Source organism: Pleurodeles waltl, chromosome 3_1 (assembly GCF_031143425.1).
Source record: "Pleurodeles waltl isolate 20211129_DDA chromosome 3_1, aPleWal1.hap1.20221129, whole genome shotgun sequence".
NCBI classification, from domain to species: domain Eukaryota; kingdom Metazoa; phylum Chordata; class Amphibia; order Caudata; family Salamandridae; genus Pleurodeles; species Pleurodeles waltl.
In genome coordinates this window covers 1,998,669,464-1,998,690,262 of record NC_090440.1, presented here as the reverse complement: position 1 = coordinate 1,998,690,262, position 20,799 = coordinate 1,998,669,464, and the positions used below count along the sequence as shown (strand labels likewise).

At 43.0% G+C, this 20,799-nt stretch overlaps 1 protein-coding gene across 1 annotated transcript in view; it reads right to left on the bottom strand.

Annotated features, from left to right (window-relative positions):
• Positions 1–2,551: 2,551 nt before the first annotated feature.
• The window catches only part of LOC138283655 (uncharacterized), a 215,296-nt gene continuing 197,048 nt past the window's right edge, over positions 2,552–20,799 (bottom strand). Inside the window, exons 8-10 of the mRNA XM_069221590.1 lie at positions 12,325–12,529; positions 3,063–3,241; positions 2,552–2,626 (exon numbers count right to left, since the gene is read on the bottom strand). Coding sequence (XP_069077691.1) covers positions 2,552–2,626; positions 3,063–3,241; positions 12,325–12,529 — 459 coding nt within the window. The remainder of the gene's footprint in view (positions 2,627–3,062; positions 3,242–12,324; positions 12,530–20,799) is intronic.

The following is a 20,799-nucleotide window of genomic DNA, read 5'->3' as shown; positions in this document are numbered from 1 at the left end:
TACTTTTTTTGTCAGGTGAAGAGGCCAGGATTACAAAATAGGTCTCTGGAATGCAAAGTCAGAAAATGCATGCTGATGAGTGTACTCAAAGTGCACACTTTTGTCACTATAGCTCTTTGAATGATACTTGTGGGAGTATAGCTATTCAAATATTAGGGTTCCCGACCTACGCTTTACCAATCACTGGTTTAAAGGGTCTACAAATATGGATGGAGATTACAGTGTGCCTGGGTTGTAAAGGGCCCCACACAACCGACTCCATCCTCCAGGATGGCTGCTGACCTCAGGTCTCATAGAAAGGCCTCAAATCTTGGGACCCCAGGCTTAAAGTTACTCCGAGCTTTACCAGGCATTCGAATACAAATGAATTAGCTCAAAGAGTTTGCTTGCTGTTATGTGACAGTGAAAGCCAAAATGCAAATTTCATTTCTGAAAAAAAAAAAGAATAACTAAGAATGTAAAATTGGTCCCCTCATTAATGTTGTCAATGTAAACTTTGATATTCATAAATAAATATTCTTAACAAAGTCCATTTTTATCTGATGAAACCTATTTGTAGTCGGAAATTCTTAGAACCTTAGTTGTGATATCTAAATGTACTTCCTATTACATCTAAATGAAAACTTCACCAGAAGAACTTGGGCATTAGTGTTTGACGCTGTTAGCGCTTCAAATTGGCAGTTATTCTGGAAATTAGTTTCAGGGTGGCGTTTGGCAACATACTGTAACTAGCTGCAATATAAGGGATGGGTGCTGGCCTAAACATTCCATTGGCTTGTTTGGTGTCAGTGAATGTTTGATCCAAACTGTAAATTTAACATATCTAACAAGTTTCAGATATATGTCGCACTTGAACAAGTCACTGGTCGTATTGAAAAAAAAGGTAACACATTAAGGGCCAGATGTATCATCACGGCCCATTGCGATTCGGTAATAGCGATTTTTAAGAAATCGCTATTACCGACTCGCAAAGGGCCATGTATCACATTTGCGAATCGGTAGTAGCGATTTCTTAAAAATCGCAAATGCTATTAACGAATCGCAAATTGCGATACCGGCCCCATTCGCTGCGAATTTTTTGCATTTCCAAAATTGGGATTTCTGAACCAGAAATCGCAATTTTGGAAATGCAAAAGGCCAGGGTGCTGGGGGCCTAAGGCCCCCTCTCCTGCACCCCAAAATATTTTTTTTCAACATGTAAGGTACACACATGCCAAAAGGGCATGTGTGCTTTACATGTTAAATTTAAAAATGCAGTTTTACTGCATTTTTTAATTTTGCACCAGGTTACCACCTGGTTGCAGATCATGGTATTTTGCATGTGCAAAATGCCATTCTGCGAAAAATCGCAATTTGCGATTTTTTGCAGCATTGCCTTGCGACCTGGATTTTGCGAATCGCAAATTGCGATTCGCAAAATCCAGGTTGCAACGCTAAAATCGCAATTTTAGCGATTTCTACTTTGTGGTCTGCGAATGCCTTTCATGCATTGCAGACCACTATTTTGCGCTCGCAAACGGCCGATTTTACCGTTTGCGAGTGCAAAATATTTTCATACATCTGGCCCTAAATGCTTTGAGCCCATATGGGTTGTCTATGAGCTTACTGGAAAAAGAGGTATTAAACACCATTATGGAGTGAGTGCTAACCATGTCATTGCTGATCTTTGGAAAGGGGTTGCATCAGAAGCAGTTTTAAGAAAGGGCGATCCACGTAATTCAGGAGATTACTGCTTACTTTCAGTGTTATATTAGAGGGTAAGATTACAGTATATTACATGAATTGCAGCAATGGATCACCATGAACGCTATCCTGCCCATCACACAAATGGTGTTTCTGTTGTCCGGTGAATCCACTGCAGTGACATTGGCCTACTGGGTACAGCCAGGCTTCCATTGTGCTAAGGCCAATAAAATAAGAACCTCTAAGGACAGTAACGAATACATCTATTCGGTGGTAATATTAAGTCGATATTCTTATTTTAACACAGGGATACAAAATGTATTCCAACAATGTGCAAAATGAAAATGCTTCCTTACGAAAGAAACCAGTTCTCATTCACCATATTCTGTTTAAAATGATATTAACCAACAGATAATGATGTTATCCGTGTGTAAAAATATAGGATGTTGCAGTAAAAAAGCCTACATGTTCACACTTCTCGTAATTAAGTATGTGCCTGTTGTATTTTTCTTATTTCAGTTATGTTTTATTACTGGTCGTCAGTTTTGTATGTAATCTGTGTCCATAATACAATCCTCTTGAAGCACCCCTTTCCTTTAACAGTTCTGGAGAACAGTAGAGTATATTGTATAATGTCCATACTTCACTAGGAAACATAGTCAAAATCAAGACATCAGGCCTTAAGAAGAACATACAATGTATTGCTCTTTCTGTACTCCGACTGCTCTCTTGAAATACCTGCTACTTTAAAAACAGCGTCTTTGCTGTAGGATGAATTTCCATGAATTAGGAAAAAATCATTTTCATAACAAAGAAGGATTTTTTTTATTTACAACCTGTTTGAACTGCATTTAAATATGTAAGGATTCTATGCTTGCTGCAGGAAAAATTGCTCTCCAGGTACATTTAGGTCATTAAAACTGAGCAAAATGGTGAGGTTAATCTGAATACAAAAATCAACAGCTGAATGGTGACCAATTAACATTTGCAAAGTATCCGCACTATTTTGTAAAATGTGCACATTTCTTATTAGTAACGTTTCATTTGTTTGCTAAACTATATTTTGTTGAAAATTATGCAGCAAAAGGTTAAATAATTGACCAGTGAGGCAAATCAATAATTACGGAGAAAGCACAGCAAATATAAATAGCATAATTCTAAAAGCTACAATTAAGGGATGGTAAGACTACAAAAATGGAAGCAGATCTTTCTTAATCACATGTAATATATATAATCTAATATAAGAAGTGCACGTTCAGTCATTAAACTGTACACAAATACCTCATTTTTTCATTTATTTCTTGCATTGTTATGTAAGACCCCATCTTGTAATTACAGCCACTTCGTAGTGCTGAGTGCTAAAATTATTCTTTACTTGCCTGTGTGTGTGGCAGGAGTCGGACCAATATTGAGCATCCGGGTACAGACGGGTATGCGTCAAGTGATGATGACGTCAGGGAGGCAGGCCCCTTCGCAGGCATCCCTGCTTTAAGGCGCAGCTGGAACCCCCCCACATTCAGTCTTCCATGGGCATTGAATATGCCCAATCTACAGTTTCCTGCATAATACAAAAGGACAGGGATTAGAGGGAGCAGCCTTAAGGTGGCTGTGTCACTTTTGGTGTTCACGTAATGCTGGTTTGTAGTGATTGTAAACTTGCCAGATGGACAGCATTCAGTAATCAGTCAAAGCACCCCTCAGTGAGCACCAGAGTACTTTCAATTTTCCCCATTATTATCCGGAATCATTCTTTTGCTTTGCATTTTTGGGTTCGTAGACATGATTATCCCATTATAAAATCAGGACAATCCCCATGATGCTCTCGACTGGATGAGCTGTCCAGTCATGGATCTGGGAAATTTGGCAGCTCAAGCTGTATGCAGCTGAAGGACAGTTTAGCTTTCATGCCATTCAGATCCTCGATATCTTGCCACTTAGCGCCCAGTTATATGTTGAATACAATAAACGTAAAGGCCCATTCTGCAATAAATACATAAACAGGCCCCAACCAAAATTGCTTTAAAACTTTCTTCCTAGAGCCAGCATTGAAGTTACATACATTATTCGTCATTAACATAATAAAAACTAATATATTATGGCATGGCACAGAGGCCAATACTATGCATATCCTCTTTATTGGCCTTACAAAGCAGCAACAAAGATAGAACTTGAATCATAATCAGAACCTTAAAACATTCCCATCGTGTATGAATACTCACAACATGCAGCCATCTTCATTCTTTGTTGCTGCTTACGCAAAGATGAGTACTCTGCATGAGACTAAATATTTGTATATGTTTGGGAAGATTATGAATGTATTTTGTAGCAAGTTGTGTAGTTCTGTTTGGGGTTGCAGTGGTCTTGTTTCCTTGAGAATGTTAAGACAAGGGTGTTTGATTTAAATTGGAATTAAATTGGGATGTTCTGATCTTGTTTTTTCTCCAGGTTATAATAGGCTCTTAAATGTGAGATGTTAATTTGATACATAGATGTGCATGGCGGTAGATTCCATGAAAGCTATTTAATTGTGTTTGAACTCATGCCTGAGTAAATGTGTCTTTCAGTTGAAGCACGAGGCATTTGGGAGAAGAGCAGTTTAGAGAGTGTAATTTAGGGGGCTTGCTCATTCTTTGCCGAACATGCAGTATTCCCTCATATATTTCATTCCACACTGGGAGGAAATGTGTTTTCTGGGCCTGCCAGGCTACTCTAAAGAGCACGTTGCTTGGGTATCCGGTGGCCATTTAGAATTGGGAAATTTAGATGGAGGTAAATGCCACTGTTGGTAGCCCTACTTTGGAAGCATAAGGTGAAGGTGAAGTTAATGCAAGGTAACACGGTGAGGAGAGACATCAGTCTGAGGAGTCTTGGAAGTGTTTTTTTGGGGCAAAATAAGAGGTCTGATTTTGATTTAAAGGTATCTGAGGTGTTGTGAGATTTGGAAATGACAGGTTCTGAGGAAAATCTGAGTCTAGATGAGAAGGTGCAGGTAAATGTTGTCAAGGCTTTCATAGTTTTAGCATCACAGTTGGGTAAGAGACAGGATGGTTGTATTGAGAGATCAAAGCCTACATTGGAGAAATCTTTGAAATGGATAGAGAAGGAGCACTTTTGGTTGGCAGAAGAGAATGAAGTGAAAGGTGGTGTATCAGCTGAGGGACACAAGGAGACTCAAAAGAGGAAACGTTTGCCAGCAAAAAAGGGCAAACCCCTAATTTGAGAGGACATGATGGTCCAAAAGGAAATAGGAAAAGGACAGCTCAGTTAGAGTTGAAAGATAGAGCTATAAAGACCACTAAGAGGGGCCACAAAACGATTGCTTTGGCGAGTCGTCAAGTAGTGATGATGCAGAAATAAGTTGTTCTTCTGATTTGGAGGAATCAGATGAGGAAGAACTGAAGGCAAACAAACATTAAAGAGATAATAAAAAAACTGACGAGATGAAGGGCTTTTTGGATCCCTTTGGGAATGATATGTTTGATCTGCACCTTATTCTGCACCCATTATCTCTTCAGTGGACCCCAGCGGATCATGGTGCATAGAATGTTAAATTTTGGTTTAAGTGAGAAATGCCTAAAGAGATGAGGAATCAATTACGATCAGAGTGCCCCAGGCCAACGTTGAGTCACAAGGTGGTTTATATGCCAGAGTTAGATCCTAAGATTATGGCCTTTCAAAATTAATCTGGTTGGGATCCAAAAAAGAGTTTTGACAAGGGCCTTAACTGGTGTGAGGATAGACCACTGGATGTTTTTGGACATTTCACAAAGGTTTTTGGTATGTGCAAGGACACATTTTTGAACAAGACTACAATTAACGCTGAAGAGATGCGCCAATGGGTGAAAAGGGCCATTTGTTTATTGGGTCACACTAATGCAGCCCTTAGTGTTGAAAGGAGGAAGAGTATCCTTGTGAAAATAGATCCTAAGATGGCTCAGCTGGCGAGCAAGGAGTCGGGCTTAGAAGCCAAAGGATTACTTTTCGGTGAGGATTTTGTGAATGATATGTCTGATATGTAGGGTCATTTATTTTGATTCAAAAGGTTCAAAAAGATATTATGAAGGTTTTTGGTGGGGCCAGATGATTGGGGTTGATTTACCGGCCGTGGATATGGAATCACGAAGGCTTGTTTTGCACAAGGTTTTAGACTCTCCAGTGGATACAGAGCACCAGGGTTCTTCCCACAGCTGCAAAGAGCAAGAAAGATAGCTTCAAGAGGTGACAGAAGGGTCAGGGGATCACAAAGTATGCTTGGCAGGAGGCCCTTTATGTATGTACCCTTATAAAGCTGGGTGGCAGACTTGCCCAGTTCTAGTCGCACTTGGAGAGGAAAACAGATCAGTGAGTTTTGGAGATGGTACAGGGTTATTGTATAGACTTTGTAGGACGGCCAAGGCAAAAAAAGAAGCCAAGAACCCTGAAGTTTTCAAAGAAATAGGAGATTATGGTCACTCAGGAGGTGAAGGCTCTTTTGGAGAAGGGTGCTTTAGGAAGTCACAGAGAGATTCAACAGGGTTTGTAAGCAATATATTTTTGGTGGAGAAGAAGGATAAAGGATTGCGACCAGTAATCAATCAGAAGGATTTAAATGGTTGGGTTCACTACAATCATTTCAAAATGGAAGGCTTTCATTTATTGAGACCTTGTAAGGAAGGGAGACTGGTTAACTCACCTGGCCTTGAACATTGCATATTTATTGGCACCAATATGGCTGGAACACAGAGATTATCTGAGGTTTCAGTGGCAAGGGCTGATGTGGAGGTTCTCATATCTCCAAATCAATTCAATGCTGTCTATGTGGTGTTTCACGAAGGTCATGAGGGCAGGATTGGCTTAGTGGAGGTCAAGAGGTCTTTATTTGGCAGTGGAGTTTGACAGTGTTGTGATCATGGCAGAGACAAAGGAGCTTGTGTAACAGCAAATGATCTTAGCAGTTCCTGTTTTGGATGATCTAGGTTTTGTAGTGAATAGAGTGAAATGGTGTTTGGTGCCAAGTTAGGCGACACTATATTTAGGTTTTCAGATAGGAACATTGGATTGTGTGTTGAAAATGACAATGGGGAAAGTCAGGAAGATCAGCAGGGAGTTAAGGAGATTAAGGATGAGCATCTTGGTGTCTTCATGGTAGTTGGCCAGATTGCTGGTTATGCTTCATGCGTCATTTCAGGCTATCTTTCCAGCTTCTTTACATTAGAGCTTTGCAGAGATTGAAGGCTTATCATCTTTGAATGAGAATAAAGTATTCACAGAAGGTAGCACTAGCCCTAAATGCGAGGAAGGAAGGGTCATTTTTGGTGAAGTTCCAGAGTTAGTGATAGAGTTGGATGACAGTCTTCAAGGATGGGGTGCAAGAGATGGTTCTTTGACAACAGGAGAGAAATGGTCTTTACAGGAGAAGGGGATGCATATCAATTACTTGGAATTGTTGGCAGGCTTTTTGTGGGGAAGAGTTTGTCAGGGATCAAGTAAAGTGTTGTGTATTGTTAAAGATAGACAATGTGTTGGCAGTCAGGTATATGAACAGATTCGGGGGACCACAGTTGAATGCTTTGGCAGATTTGGCAATGGTATTTTGGCACTATTGTCTAAGCCATGGTACAGGCCCAGTGATGGACTGGAATTCAAGAAATTTGAGGAAGTCAAGCTTTGGAAGTTGGGCAGGGATGTTTTCAATACTTTAGAAAGAAGATGGGGTGCATTTAAAGTAGATCTGTTTGCAAGCAGGTTGAATGCGCAGATTCTGGTTTTCTTCAGTTAGAAGCCAGATCCAGAGAACAAGGTGGTTGATGCGTTTCTACAGAATTTAAGGTTGGAACACAGTTATATGTTTCCCCTATTGTCCATGATTTAAAGATTGTTGGAAGTGAGGTGAGAGCAGCCAGAAGTTCTTTAAGTGGCTCCGTTCTGCCAGTCTTAAGTGTGGTTTCCACATGTGATGAGTTTGTGGATAGACAATTCAGTGGTTATTCCATGCTACCCGGGGTTGATGGTGAATCCAATGGAAGAGCGTCATGACATGGAGTTCCACAGGCATCTGCTTTCGATGGGATGGATGTTTTCAGGAGAGTCTGGGAGGTATCAGGCTTATCATCAGAGGCTATGAAACTTATCAAGTACCTTTGGTTTGTTGGTGTTCTGAGAGGTGTTTGGGTTCCCTTTTCACCATCTGTAGTAAGTGTGGTCAACTATCTAGCAGAAGTGTTTAAGGGGATAGTTCATATATTTCAGTGAACTTCAGCAGATCAGCAATTTCAGCAGGTCATTTGTTAGTGGATTGATTACCACTATGGCAGCATGATTTGGTAAAGAGATTAATTAGGAGTGTTTGGTTGAAGGCTCCTCCATGTCCAAAGTATACTTTAAGTTTAGGATGTTTATCTGCTTTTGAAAGAATTGGTAAGTTGGGGGGAAGGGAATGAGTTTTTGTCCTTGAAGGAATTGTTGTTTAAACTAGCAATGTTACTTTATTTGCTTTCTTTCTAACAGGTCTCTGACATTAGAACTTCAGAGGTTTCTTCTACAAGATATCTTTCAGAGAGAATATGCTTTTTAGGAGAAGGACTATGACAGTGCTAAAACTATTTTTTATCCCAGGATGGGCAACAAGGAGGATTTGTATGTGGTTAGGTGTTTGAGAGAGTATGAGCGAAGGACTGGTGGTTTGAGAAGTCTTGGAGATTCTCAGTTGTTGGTTTCCTACAGATACCTGCATAAGCAGTGTCTAGTCCAACTGTAGATTAATGGGTTAAGCAGGTCATGAAATATGCAGGAATAGATGTTTCTAGATGTGGGGTGCACTCGGCTGGAGGTGCTATGGGCTCAAAGGGTTTTTTTGGGGGGAGGAAGTTTGGGAAGTATTTTTGCATCAGCAGACTGGGCAACTGATCTGCATTTAAAGGATTTTAGTTCAAGCCAGTGGAGACTGCTGCGGTTAATGTTATGGAAAGGCTTTGAACATGCATAATACTAGCCTTTATGCCTTGTCATAAATGTCAGATTTTCCACAGCAGGGGTGGGTAGAAAATTGTGACTTTATTTCAGACACAGAGGCTAATAGTATCCCACCTAAGATGAATCCCACCCTTATGTTTTGGTTTTTTTTTTTAGGACAAGTTTAATATCGGCTTTAGTGTATGGATGGTGTTGGAATTTTCTGTGGGAGATGTATTCAAAAGAAGTTCACAGAATAGTTTAACAGTTTTTTGTTGAAGGACTTTGTTCATTCACAGCAAGAAAGAAGGAAGATAGTTGCAAGTTCTCATTCTGATTCAATGTTACATCTTTTTTGCTGCTGTGTGAGGGCAATAAAGAGAATATGCATAATATTAGCCTTGGTTTCTTTAATAAAATCACAATTTTCTACCCACCTATGCTGTGGAATATCCTAATTTTGTGCAGAATATGCACCAAACAAAAATGGGATCGATCTGTTCTGCTCAATGTGATGTCTCTAACTAGACAAGGAACAGCCTCACTTCCATGCTAATCAGGGGCATAGCCATCAATGGGGCATCAGTGCAAGTGGCACCGAGGCACACTCGACCCTGATTATTGTTGTATTTTAGTACCCAACCAGCAGTCATGGGACATTTCCCTTTCTCGTGCTGTGGCACACATGCTGACGCTGTGCAGGAACCGGTATCTGTGCATGTGTAGTTCGTTGGGCAGAAGAGAATCACTGACTTGATTCACTTTCGCAAAAGAAACAGAAGTGTGTGCCACTACTTCCATAGTGTGAATCAAATATTATTAAACCTAATGTGTCGACTTTCATGACAATTTAAAAGTGAAATGTTGGTCAAAAGAAGAAAGGCAGAAGAACTGAGTTCCATACATAAAGCATGTAATTAACCAACATACAGCGTTTCAAATGAAAATGAAAACTTTAAGAGTGCGTAGAATTTTAATAGCTGTGTTTCTTCATTTATATTTAGTTGATGGTGTGTATACTTGTTCATTACTGTATACTAAGCAAATTATAAAAATAAGGATTGTTAAAGGTCCTACTGCAGAAGGTTGAGGTAACATCTGGCACCGTGGCTCCGTGGACAGTGATCTGTGCCTGAAGGTTACCAGATGTAATATGACAAGTCGGAAAGTAGTCGGCTGTACAGTCTGATAAGCCTGCTGAGACACTGAAGTTTGATGTTGGTCCCCATAATGTTAAAAGTATATATGGATGTGTAATGAGCCTCCTGAATATGTAATTAGGAAATGTGGTAGTGATATACTACTATCAATGTACATAAGTTAGAACCGTATATCAGCCCCTTGAGCTGCGTCTGAGGGGTAGTGAGGTTGTTGATATTAGTTATGTAGGCGCCTCTTGTGCAGAAAAATCAATGTCTGCTGAGATAATACCATCCTGTATAAAGGTGGCTGTATAACTGCACTATATATACTCGGTTAATGAATCCTAGAATGTCTGAAATGTTGCTAACATCTTTGACGTCGTAATGAACAGAATTATCTTACATTTATACAATCAATAAATAGCAGTTAAAAAAACATGGATTTTGTTTAAATGTAGACTTAGTTATTGTCTAAAACAGATTTCTTAACTTGTGGACCACAGACCTCAGGGGTCCCGGATGCCTACTGAGGAGGTCCATGACTGCTTAGAAAGTTAAATAATATTAATAGATTAATAAGGTGTTAGTACATAAAGAAGCAAAACCTAATTTTTTTTTTTTTTTTTTTATGTGCTATAACTGTAAAAGAATTTGAAACTGGAGGCTAAAAATTAAGTTGGTATCCTCAGATTGATTTGTGGGAGCAATCAAACATAATATTGTTTGTTGGAAAATGGGTGATCTCAATTGAATTTGGAAAAGCTCCAACATTCCTATTAAAATCAAATGTTTGAATTTCCTATATTTGTTTGGGAATTAATTAAATAATATATTTCATAATTTGTATATTTGTTTAATAAATAGTTGTTTCCATATTTTGGTGCATTGTTTTGTGGTTCATGTCATCTAAATCAGTGGTTCTTATCCTGTAGTCCGGGAATCCCTAGGGGTCTAGAAAGCCTACTAATAGGGCATGAGACTGCTTAGAAAATGAAATAATATTAACAGATTTGCAAAGTATGCATTAATATAGAAGCAAAATGTACAATTAAAAATGTTAAAACATTCTGTCAATGTGAAGGAATTTGAAATTGGAGGCTAAAAAGTAAGTTAGTTACCACAGATCGATTAGTGGAAGCAGTGCACCAAAGAGAATATAATATGATGAGTGGCCACAAATGAATTTAGAAAAGCTCAAACTGTCCTATTACAACTCAAATTTAGGAGCAGATGTAATAGCTCCTTGTGCCACTTTAGCGCCGCCTAAGTCTACTTTTTTTTCTAAGATGGATATTCCCTGTGCCATATTTACAAAATGGCGCAATGCATGCACTCCGCCACTTTGTAACCCCTTATGCCACTTTATGCCTGCACCAGGCAAAATGTATGCAAGGGGGTGTTCCCCCGTTAGGAGGCCTGTAAAAATGGCGACGTGAAATTGAAAAGATTTCACTGTGCCATTTTTTCTGTCATTTTTAACGCCTGCTCAGAGCAGCCGTTAAAATGATACACCCATTTAAATCACTGGGCATCCTTGCACTTTGCTACACTAGCATCAAAAATGTTGACGTTATTGTTCTAACTACCGCCATGGTGCGTCGTATCTTAAATACGGCGCACACATGGTGGTGTTCGAGGGATACAGGGGGTGCAAGAAAAGTGGCAGTACATTGGATGCAGTGCCACTTTTCCTAAATTCGACCCTTAGTTTTTTTTCATATTTGTTTGTAAGTTACATAAAATTTAATTATTTGTGTATTTGCTTGATAAATGTTTATGTATTTTTTGTGTATTGTTTTGCTGTTCACTGAAAATGCTTAGACCAGGGTCCTCGTCTTCCAACAATGACTCGATGGGAGTCCTCAGATTCCAGTGATTTAGGGCCAGATGTATCAAAGGGATTTTCCTATTCTGTGTCAATGGGAAATGTGTTCCTACATATGGCCCTTAGTGTGGTCTCTGGATTCCAGTGATGATTAAGTGGGATTCCAGAGAAGTCAAAAGGTTAAGAACCACTGAACTAAATTGCATAGATCAAGATTGCTGGGTTCCAATAATGACTTAGGTCAGGATCACTGGATCCCAATATTGACTAAGTAGAAGTCTACCAATAATGATTTAGTGGGAGTCCCCGATTCAAGTAATGATTAAGTGGTGGCCCGTAGAAGTCAAAAGATTAAAAACCATTGGTCTAAAACATTCACAGCTTTTCAGTCAGAAACAAGAAGATGCACATAAATGTCTGGTTTAGGTATGAAAAAGTGCTGTATACATTTGTTTACATTTTTATATTATAGGTAGAAAAGACTATATAAGCTTTGACTGGAAAATAGTGACATCTATTTTCATGTTAGAGCTGTTGATGCATTCTGACAGCACTTCATGTGATGTCACTTGCTGGGGTGTTATTGCATCACTTGATATAATTGCAAAATACCTATGCTGTTTAATTTCTCACTATTTTTTAAGGTATTGTGCCAGGCCTTGAACCCACAAAAGAGTGTATATTTATGGCTGGGTAATGTATGCTTTTCACTGAACATTCACATTAACATTGTTTGGAATTTACCTAGAATAGTAAGGGTGCCAGTCTCTAAGTCTACTGTAGAAACCTGAAGCATCAGAAAGGCATTCACAGGTACAGGTTTACGCTTGAGTGTGTTTATCACCGCACAGTACTTGAAGTCCGGGCTCCGCGATAGGCTGCTGAGGACTGGAAAAGCCGTAATAAAGGGGCAGTCACTCTGGCCAGAGTTCATGACTTTTCCGATCACCTGGAAAAACAAATGTTTATTTTCATGACTAACAACATTTGCATTGCACCATCTACTGCTAGCCCTGCTCCAAAATACAAACTGAAAGAACTCCCATTAGCAAATCTCGAGTTGTCTCAGGTGAGCCCAAGTGATGGCAATGAAAAACAAGCATTAGCAAAGCCAACAGGTCTCACCTATGTCGGACCTATTGGCTTTGCCGATGTCTCTTAGCCATGTCGTACAGCAGTATTGCCACTGTTCAGCATGGCTACAAGTTAGTGGTATGGGCCAGAGTAGAATGACAAACATTATAGTAGAGTAGAGCAGAGTGGCACAGAGAGTGCGTGGAGTGGAGTAGAGTGGAGTTGAAGTGGCATAGAGTGGAGTGGCGTAGAGTGGCATTGTGTAGAATGGAGTGCCATAGAGTGGAGTGGCATAGAGTGGTATTGTGTGGAATGGCATAGAGTGGAGTGGCGTAGAATAGAGTGGGGCAGAGTGGAGTAGCGTAGAATAGAGTGCCATGGAGTGAAACTGCACGGAGTGGCATCGAGTGGAGTGGTGTAGAGGAGAGTGGGCTGACATAAAGTAGAGTAGAATGACGTAAGGTGGAGTGGCATGGAGAAAGGTTAAGTGGCATAGAGTATAGTAGGGTGGCATATAGTGGAGTAGAGTGGCACAGAGCAGAATGGTGTGGCATAGAGTAGAGTGGCGCAGAGTACAGTGGCATAGAGTAGTGTGGAATAGAGAGGGGTGGTTTGGAGTAGAGCGATGTGGGCGCAGAGCCGAGTGGAGTGGAGTGGGGTATGGTAGGGTGGTGTAGAGTGGATTCAGGAGTGGAGTGGCGTAGAGAAGAGAGGAGTGACATAGAGTGGAGTGGCACATGGTGGAGCAGTAGCATCAAGTGGGGTGGTGTAGAGTGGCATAGACTGGTACATCTGTGGATGTAAGTAACTAAAGTGTCAACAGAGACGGGAGATAGAGAAAAGCAACATAAATAAGAGCTGTATGCCTCTGTTAAAAGTAGTAAAGCACATTGCACACCCAGGAATGATACTAAAACACTTATGAATATAAAAAAATAGTGTGTTGCAAAAAGACGAGGAAGAACAAAGATAAGTAACCACACATGTACTTGGTCAATGCTCCAGGGAAAAGCTAAAACAAAAAAAGAAGGGAAGCATACAGGAGCTAAGCAATCTAAAGACTGCAAATGAGAATGACAACGAAAACAACTAAATGTATGCTGTGGGCAGGTTGTAAATCCACTGAATTGCAAACAGTCTTGCAGCACAGGACATGTGCTCTAGAGGCGAGACATAAAAATGTACATTCCAAATCCATAAACTGGGGTGCGAAGGAAGATTTATGAGAAGCACTGAATATATTAGTTTGTAAACATTTTGCCTCAAAGAAAATAGCAAAAAAGGCTGTTAGTGAATATGTTTTGGCTTGCCTAATTGATCAACGCCACTTTGGATTTTAAAATAATATCTTTCAGGATTAGGCACCTGTTGCAAAGACCGTTGTTTATCCAGTAAGTGTCAAGGTATAATGCTGGGAAGAAAATTCAGTTGATTAATGCACTTGCCGAAGAGATGTGTGTTCAATGTGGTTATGGGTTTAATTTACAATAAAGTAGCATATGTAGTTATTGTGCTATCTGCAGGAGTTTTAAGCACAATAGCTCAGATGGTCCATTCTTTTGGTGCAGCGATCCATGTGCTACCTCCAGTTCATAAGTTACAATCCTGATTTTTTTGGAAAGTATTTTTATTGGGTTTTACAATATAAACAACATAGCACATGATAACGTACAGCACAGGTCAATAATGCAAGTTGTGTAATACCGTTTAGTTGTGTCCAGGTATTTAGGGCCATATGTACCAACGAATTTTCCCATTGACACAGAATGGGTAAAACCCTTTGCTACATCTGGCCCTAAGAGCACATGGGTCCGAAACTTCTTGGTGCCTCTGTTGTACGCCGGACTTAGTTAGCCGTAGGTCATCTTAACAGTACAACTGGGGAGGTGCACAGGGAACCAAATGAGAAGGGGTGGGCGGGATGGGTGGCAGTGATAATGTGCGGGATGGTAGGCGGGGTGGCGTTAACTGTGTGGAGGGGGTAAGAAGACTGCAGGTGAGTAATGGCGTAGGAACTCCTGGTAGAGATTGCAGGTGCCAAGTATATGCGGGACACACAGTGTTCCTGCTGGAAGTGTGCAAGTAAGGTGGCCCACTAGAGGGAGAAAGGTTGCTTGCTCAAGCGATTTACCTCCTTGTAATGAAGGGCATCTTCTTCAGTTGCGCCCTATTTGCGCACTGCTCTGTACTAATCGGCCACTGGGGGAGCTATAGGGGAGCACCAATGAAGTGTAGGTGTGCGTCTGGCCAGAAGAAGTGCAAAGGCCGCAAAGCCAGTGCACACTTTTTGCTGTTTATTATAATTAAATATGCAGAGGGAGCATGCTTCCCATGTGTAAATGTCTGGGCGTCCTGTGACCGTGCGCAGGGTGGTGTGGCTCGAGTGCCAATACCTCCGGTGGGGAGAATAAGACTGAAGCAAATGCATGAGGTCCAATCAGGCACTTGGCAGCATTCAATTTGTGTCTCGGGGAAATAGCGGTTTAGTTGGCCCAGGGTTAGGTATGCCCTATGGAGTATGAGGAATTGTATATTTTTCTAAAACAGGAGTTGCGGGACACTCGTTTGGGAAATTCGAGCACTCGGTCCCACTCCTTGTCATGAAGTACCCTCCAAAAGACATCTTCCCATTTTTTGGTGCAGAGCTGCGATAGGGGGGGGGGGAGGGCTGCCAGTTCATGAATGGCTTTATAAAGCCGAGAGGTAAGGTAACGCCATCACCCTTGGTTAGGGCGGATTATAGAATAGGGCATATGGCACCTTCCCCCCTTTGTGATGTCTCAAAGAGTACATACAGCAAGTGCGACTGGGCTGTCTGTGTAAGAGGACATAGCGCCCAGCAGTCCAACGTGACAGCCATTGGAGGTGCGCTGCCAGAAAGTATGTCTTGAAGGAGAGGGTGCCCAGGTCTTCTCGGTCCACCGGCAGATGTAAATTAGCAAAGGCGATGAACGGTGTTTGGTGCCCCAGATGAATGTGCATAGGAAAGTATCTCTCTCCCTAAAGAAGGAGCGCGGTGGAACGATTGGGAGATTTGTGAAATAACAGAGAATGCAGGGTAAGATAACCATCTTTGCTAAGGTGATTTTGCCTAGAGGGGCTAGAAGAATTCTTGCTAGGGTTTTGCAGAGTTTCCCTTCGTATCGGTCTATGGGAGTATGGCATAAATAAACTCCTAGATATTGGGTTGTCTGTGCATGCCACTTAAGGCGGGTGTTGCCTAGATGTATCTTGCGTGGCTGTTGGTCGAGGCAGAGCAGATATATGGCTGATTTTGTCCAAACAACACGAAGCCAAGCAGCAGAGGCGTATTCGGCGAGAGGGTCTCAGAGTGGTGTGAGGTCTGTTGTTATGCCTCTAATGTATAAGAGCAGGTCGTCTGCACATAGGGACACAGCATGTGTCCTGTCAGTGAGTGGGATGCCCCACTCTCGACCCTCTCCGCACAGGCAAATGGCAAGGGGTTCCATCGTGAGTGCAATTAGCATCAGGGGAAGTGGGCAAAATGGGCACCCCTGTCTCGTACCGCAGCTAATCGGCGAATCGGGAAGGTGGCCAAGACTAGTCAGCTCAGGAAAATCCAGAAGATAGGACTGGAGTATAGTAGTCAGGTATAGACCAGAAGCTTGGGCCCGATCCTTATGCAAGTGAGGCCCGCAAAGAGATAATGCCATGTTAGAGTATCGAACGCCTTCTCCAAATTAAAAATGAGGCAGGCCGCTTGCAGAAACCGTCTTCTTACTTGGTCCTGTACGTGAAAGAGGCAATGGATACTCTGGGAGGTGCTGGGTCCTAGTACGAAGCCAATCTGGTCTGTGTTTATATGTTCTGGGAGGATCTGGGCAAACCTGTCAGTGAGGATTTTATCCAAAACTTTATAGTCAGGTCCAAGAATGGCTATGGGCCTGTAACAGGTTAACTGCGTGAGGTCTCTGTCTAGTTTAGTGATAGAGATCATGAAGGATCTGAGGAGTGAGTGTGGGAGCTCCCCGGTATTTAATGCAGCTTCATACATTTCTGCAAGACGGGGGCTAAGAGTGACAAAGCTGTGTTATAAGTCGACAATCGGCTTTGTCTAGTTTCTATTTTTCATAACTGGTGCTGCTTTATGGCCTTGAGGGCGTGGCCAGAATGCTTCTGGGACCTTCTGGCATCCATTTTCTCTTCTTGCTCTGATGTATTTGGTTTCTCTTTTGCTTTGCAAACCGTTATTAAGTGTTTTTCTTTTTTGTAGCCTTTGCACGTTGTCTTATGGATGGACCTTTACCTTCATGGGGAAATGAAAAGTATTTTTCTTCTTTGAAGACTTCGGCTTGCGTGCATCTACCTTGTACTTGTGCTCACTTTTCATGACCAATGCTGATTCATTTTTCTCTGTTCCAGCTTCCATATCAATAGCTTGTCGATCTGCTCATTCAATGGCTTTTGCAGCCATTAATATTTTGTCTAAACTGAGTGTAATAGAAGAAATACTTTATTCAGTTGTTTATCAGCAACCATAAAAGCACGTAAAAACAGAATAAAAAAATAAACATTACTTATTTTACTTAAAATCCAAGATAGGTTACATCGATTAATAATAATAAAAATATGGGGATATAATTTGTTATAAAACCTCAAAACATTAAAAAAGCTAAAGACATCTGTAAACTTATCTAGAAGCCCTTTCTGGCCTTCCAAACTGCACATAAATAAACTGCAAGACCATTGCAAATTTTGATTGATCGAAGAGTATGTAGGTGCAGAAAGGCAGGGCGGCACTGTCGTATTTGTAAAGATTTAAAAATGGTGTTAAAAATTTCTTTCTCTGGTTAATATAAAGTTTACAAAATAAGACTATGGTGGTCATTACAACATTGGCGGTAAAAGCCGCTTACCGCCGTGCAGAAGACCGCCAACACACCGCCGCGGCCACAGATTTCCGCCACAGCTATTATGACCCACATTTCGGAATCCGCCAAAATTCAGACACCCACACAGGTCCGCCACACCAAAGGTCAGTGATAAACTGGCGAAAACAAAACCTCCACCGTCACGCCAACAGGAATACGCCCACACTATCACGACACACGAATCCACGCAGCGGTCTTTCAACCGCAGTATTCCATTGGCGGTACACACCGCCGTGCTCAAAATACACACACACATACAAAACACTACCACATTGGACAATTACAAATACACACACCTGATACACATACACACACCACTCCCACACACCCATTACAATATAAAACACACACCCACAAATCCCCACGACCAAAAATTCCGAAAGAAGGCCAGAGAGAGACAGCACCAGCAAGAACAACAGCATCCACAGGCACACAACACCATCACCCACAGAACTTCCACGCACCTCACACAACACACCACTACATATCAGCACACTTATCACCACACACTCCACCCCACACATCACCTACACCACCCCATGGCACGGCAAAGACACCCCAGGTTCTCGGAGGAGGAGCTCAGGGTCATGGTGGAGGAAATCGTCCGGGTAGAGCCACAGCTATTCAGATCACAGGTGCAGCACACCTCAATTGCAAGGAAGATGGAGCTATGGTGAAGAATAGTGGACAGGGTCAACGCAGTGGGACAGCAGGAAGAGGTGGAACGACCTACGGGGGAAGGTGCGTTCCGTGGTCTCAAGACACCACCAGGCGGTTCAGCGGACTGGCGGCGGACCCCCACCTCCTCCCCCACAACTAACAACATGGGAGGAGCAGGTCTTGGCGATTCTGCATCCTGAGGGCCTCGCAGGAGTAGGTGGAGGAATGGACTCTGGTAAGACAAATCTTATTTATTACATCCCCCACCCTACCTGCATGCTATCACATACCCCCACCCTCACCCCCAGCACCCCAACTCCTCACATATGTCCCAACATCACAAACCACCCATCCCAACACCAAGCCCTGCATGCAATGACAAAGCATGGACACCCATCACTAAAGCATGGCCACTGCACATACCCATACAACCCCCTAAACCATCATCACACAAGGTCCCACACAGGAATGCAAGCACTGGGGTACACGGTCACCCACCCATTGCACACCATGACACACACAGATGTAATAACCATCCTTTTATACCCCTGCAGGGCCCCTACCCAACGTCACCGGACAGGAGGGTCCACACATGTCCACACCACCAACAGAAGAGGCCCAGAGTGATGACAGCAGCTCTGTCCAACTGGATCTAGATGACCAGCCCGGCCCATCGGGGACCTCGGGACAGTCGGTTCCCCTCACCCAGTCACAGGCCACCACAGACCTTCCCCCCTCTGGAAACATCAGCACAGCACCCACCCAGCGGGCCCATACCTCCGTCCCCAGGACACGTCAATCAGCAGTGTGTCCACCACTACAGGGAACCCAGGATAACCCACCACCCCAACATCAACAGGGAACAAGGGGTAGTGGTAGTGGGCACACGGTCCAGGGGACGGAGGCCCAGAAACACAGGGGAACTGGGAGGGCTGCTGTGCGACAGGGGGCGGACAGGCCAAGGGAACCCACTCTCCACGAGGCCCTCTCCTCCATCGTGGGAGCCTACCACCACTCCCAGGAGACGATGGCAAAGGTACTGGCCAAGTTTCAGGAGACCCAGCGCCTGCAGGAGGAACAGTATATGGGTTTCAGGGAGGAACTCAGAACCATCAGCTCCACCCTGGGCACCATCGTAGGGGTGCTGAAGGAAGTACTCAACACCAGGAGGGACACTGTGGCCCTACAAGGGGCCCCTGACACTAGCATGGACGATGAACTGCCCACCACCTCCGATGGCGCTAGTGGACAGGACGCCCCGCCACAGGACCACCACACCAGCACCCCAACCCCTGCCCCCTGCAGAGGGAGAACCATCCCGCAAACGGTCCCTGAGATCCAGGACAAAGACAGAGCACGATGCCAAGACCCCCGCCAAGAAATGAGACCACCCTGATTGTCATCCTACTGTCCCACTTTGTCACCCTGTCCATCCTTAAACTGCCCCAGCTCCACTTCCTATGCCCATTTGGGCAATGCACCTGTGAGACTAATAGACTGGACTCTGCCATGGACATTCCTCTGCCATCACCCCTCACCATTTCACTACCCCCTCCAATATTGAGCACTTAAATAAACACACTTAAAGCACAAAACAATCTGGAGTCTGTCTGTGATTTCGAAATAGTGTATTAGCAATTACAGTGACAAAATACTCTTTCAATTGTAATGTCAACATACCTATGTCACACAGCTCTAGTCCATGAGGAATCTAAGCAGATGTCACACAGTGGGACCCACATCTGTGAAATCGTAAGGGAAAGTGACAACTCAGTGACCATACACTGGGTGAAAACGACAGACAGTAGAGAGGTAGTAGTGTTAAAGTACATGTAGTAGGCAGGTCTGTACTCTTACCTGTGTCTCACTGGAAATATTGCTGGATCACTGAGTCCCTGTTGTTCATGTCTTCTTCCTCTGCTTCCTCGTCTTCACTGTCCACAGGCTCCACAGCTGCAACAACACCGCCATCTGGACCATCCTCCTGCAGAAAAGGCACCTGTCGTCGCAATGCCAAGTTATGAAGCATACAGCAGGCCACGATGATCTGGCACACCTTCTTTGGTGAGTAGAATAGGGATCCACCTGTCATATGGAGGCACCGGAACCTGGCCTTCAGGAGGCCGAAGGTCCGCTCGATCACCCTCCTAGTTCGCCAATGGGCCTCATTGTAGCGTTCCTCTGCCCTTGTCCTGGGATTCCTCACTGGGGTCAGTAGCCATGACAGGTTGGGGTAAACAAAGTCACCTGCAAATGGTGAGGGACAACTGTTAGACACGCACTAACCTGGAGGGATATCCCCAGACCCAGACAACCATTCCCACTGACTTGCCTCCAGGTGCTCACCTAATAGCCACACACGGTGCCTCTGGAGTTGACCCATCACATAAGGGATGCTGCTATTCCGCAGGATGTAGGCATCATGCACTGAGCCAGGGAACTTGGCATTCACATAGGAGATGTACTGGTCTGCCAAACATACCATCTGTACATTCATAGAATGATAACTCTTCCGGTTTCTGTACACCTGTTCACCCCTGTGGGGGGCACCAAAGCCACATGGGTCCCATCAATGGCACCTATGATGTTGGGG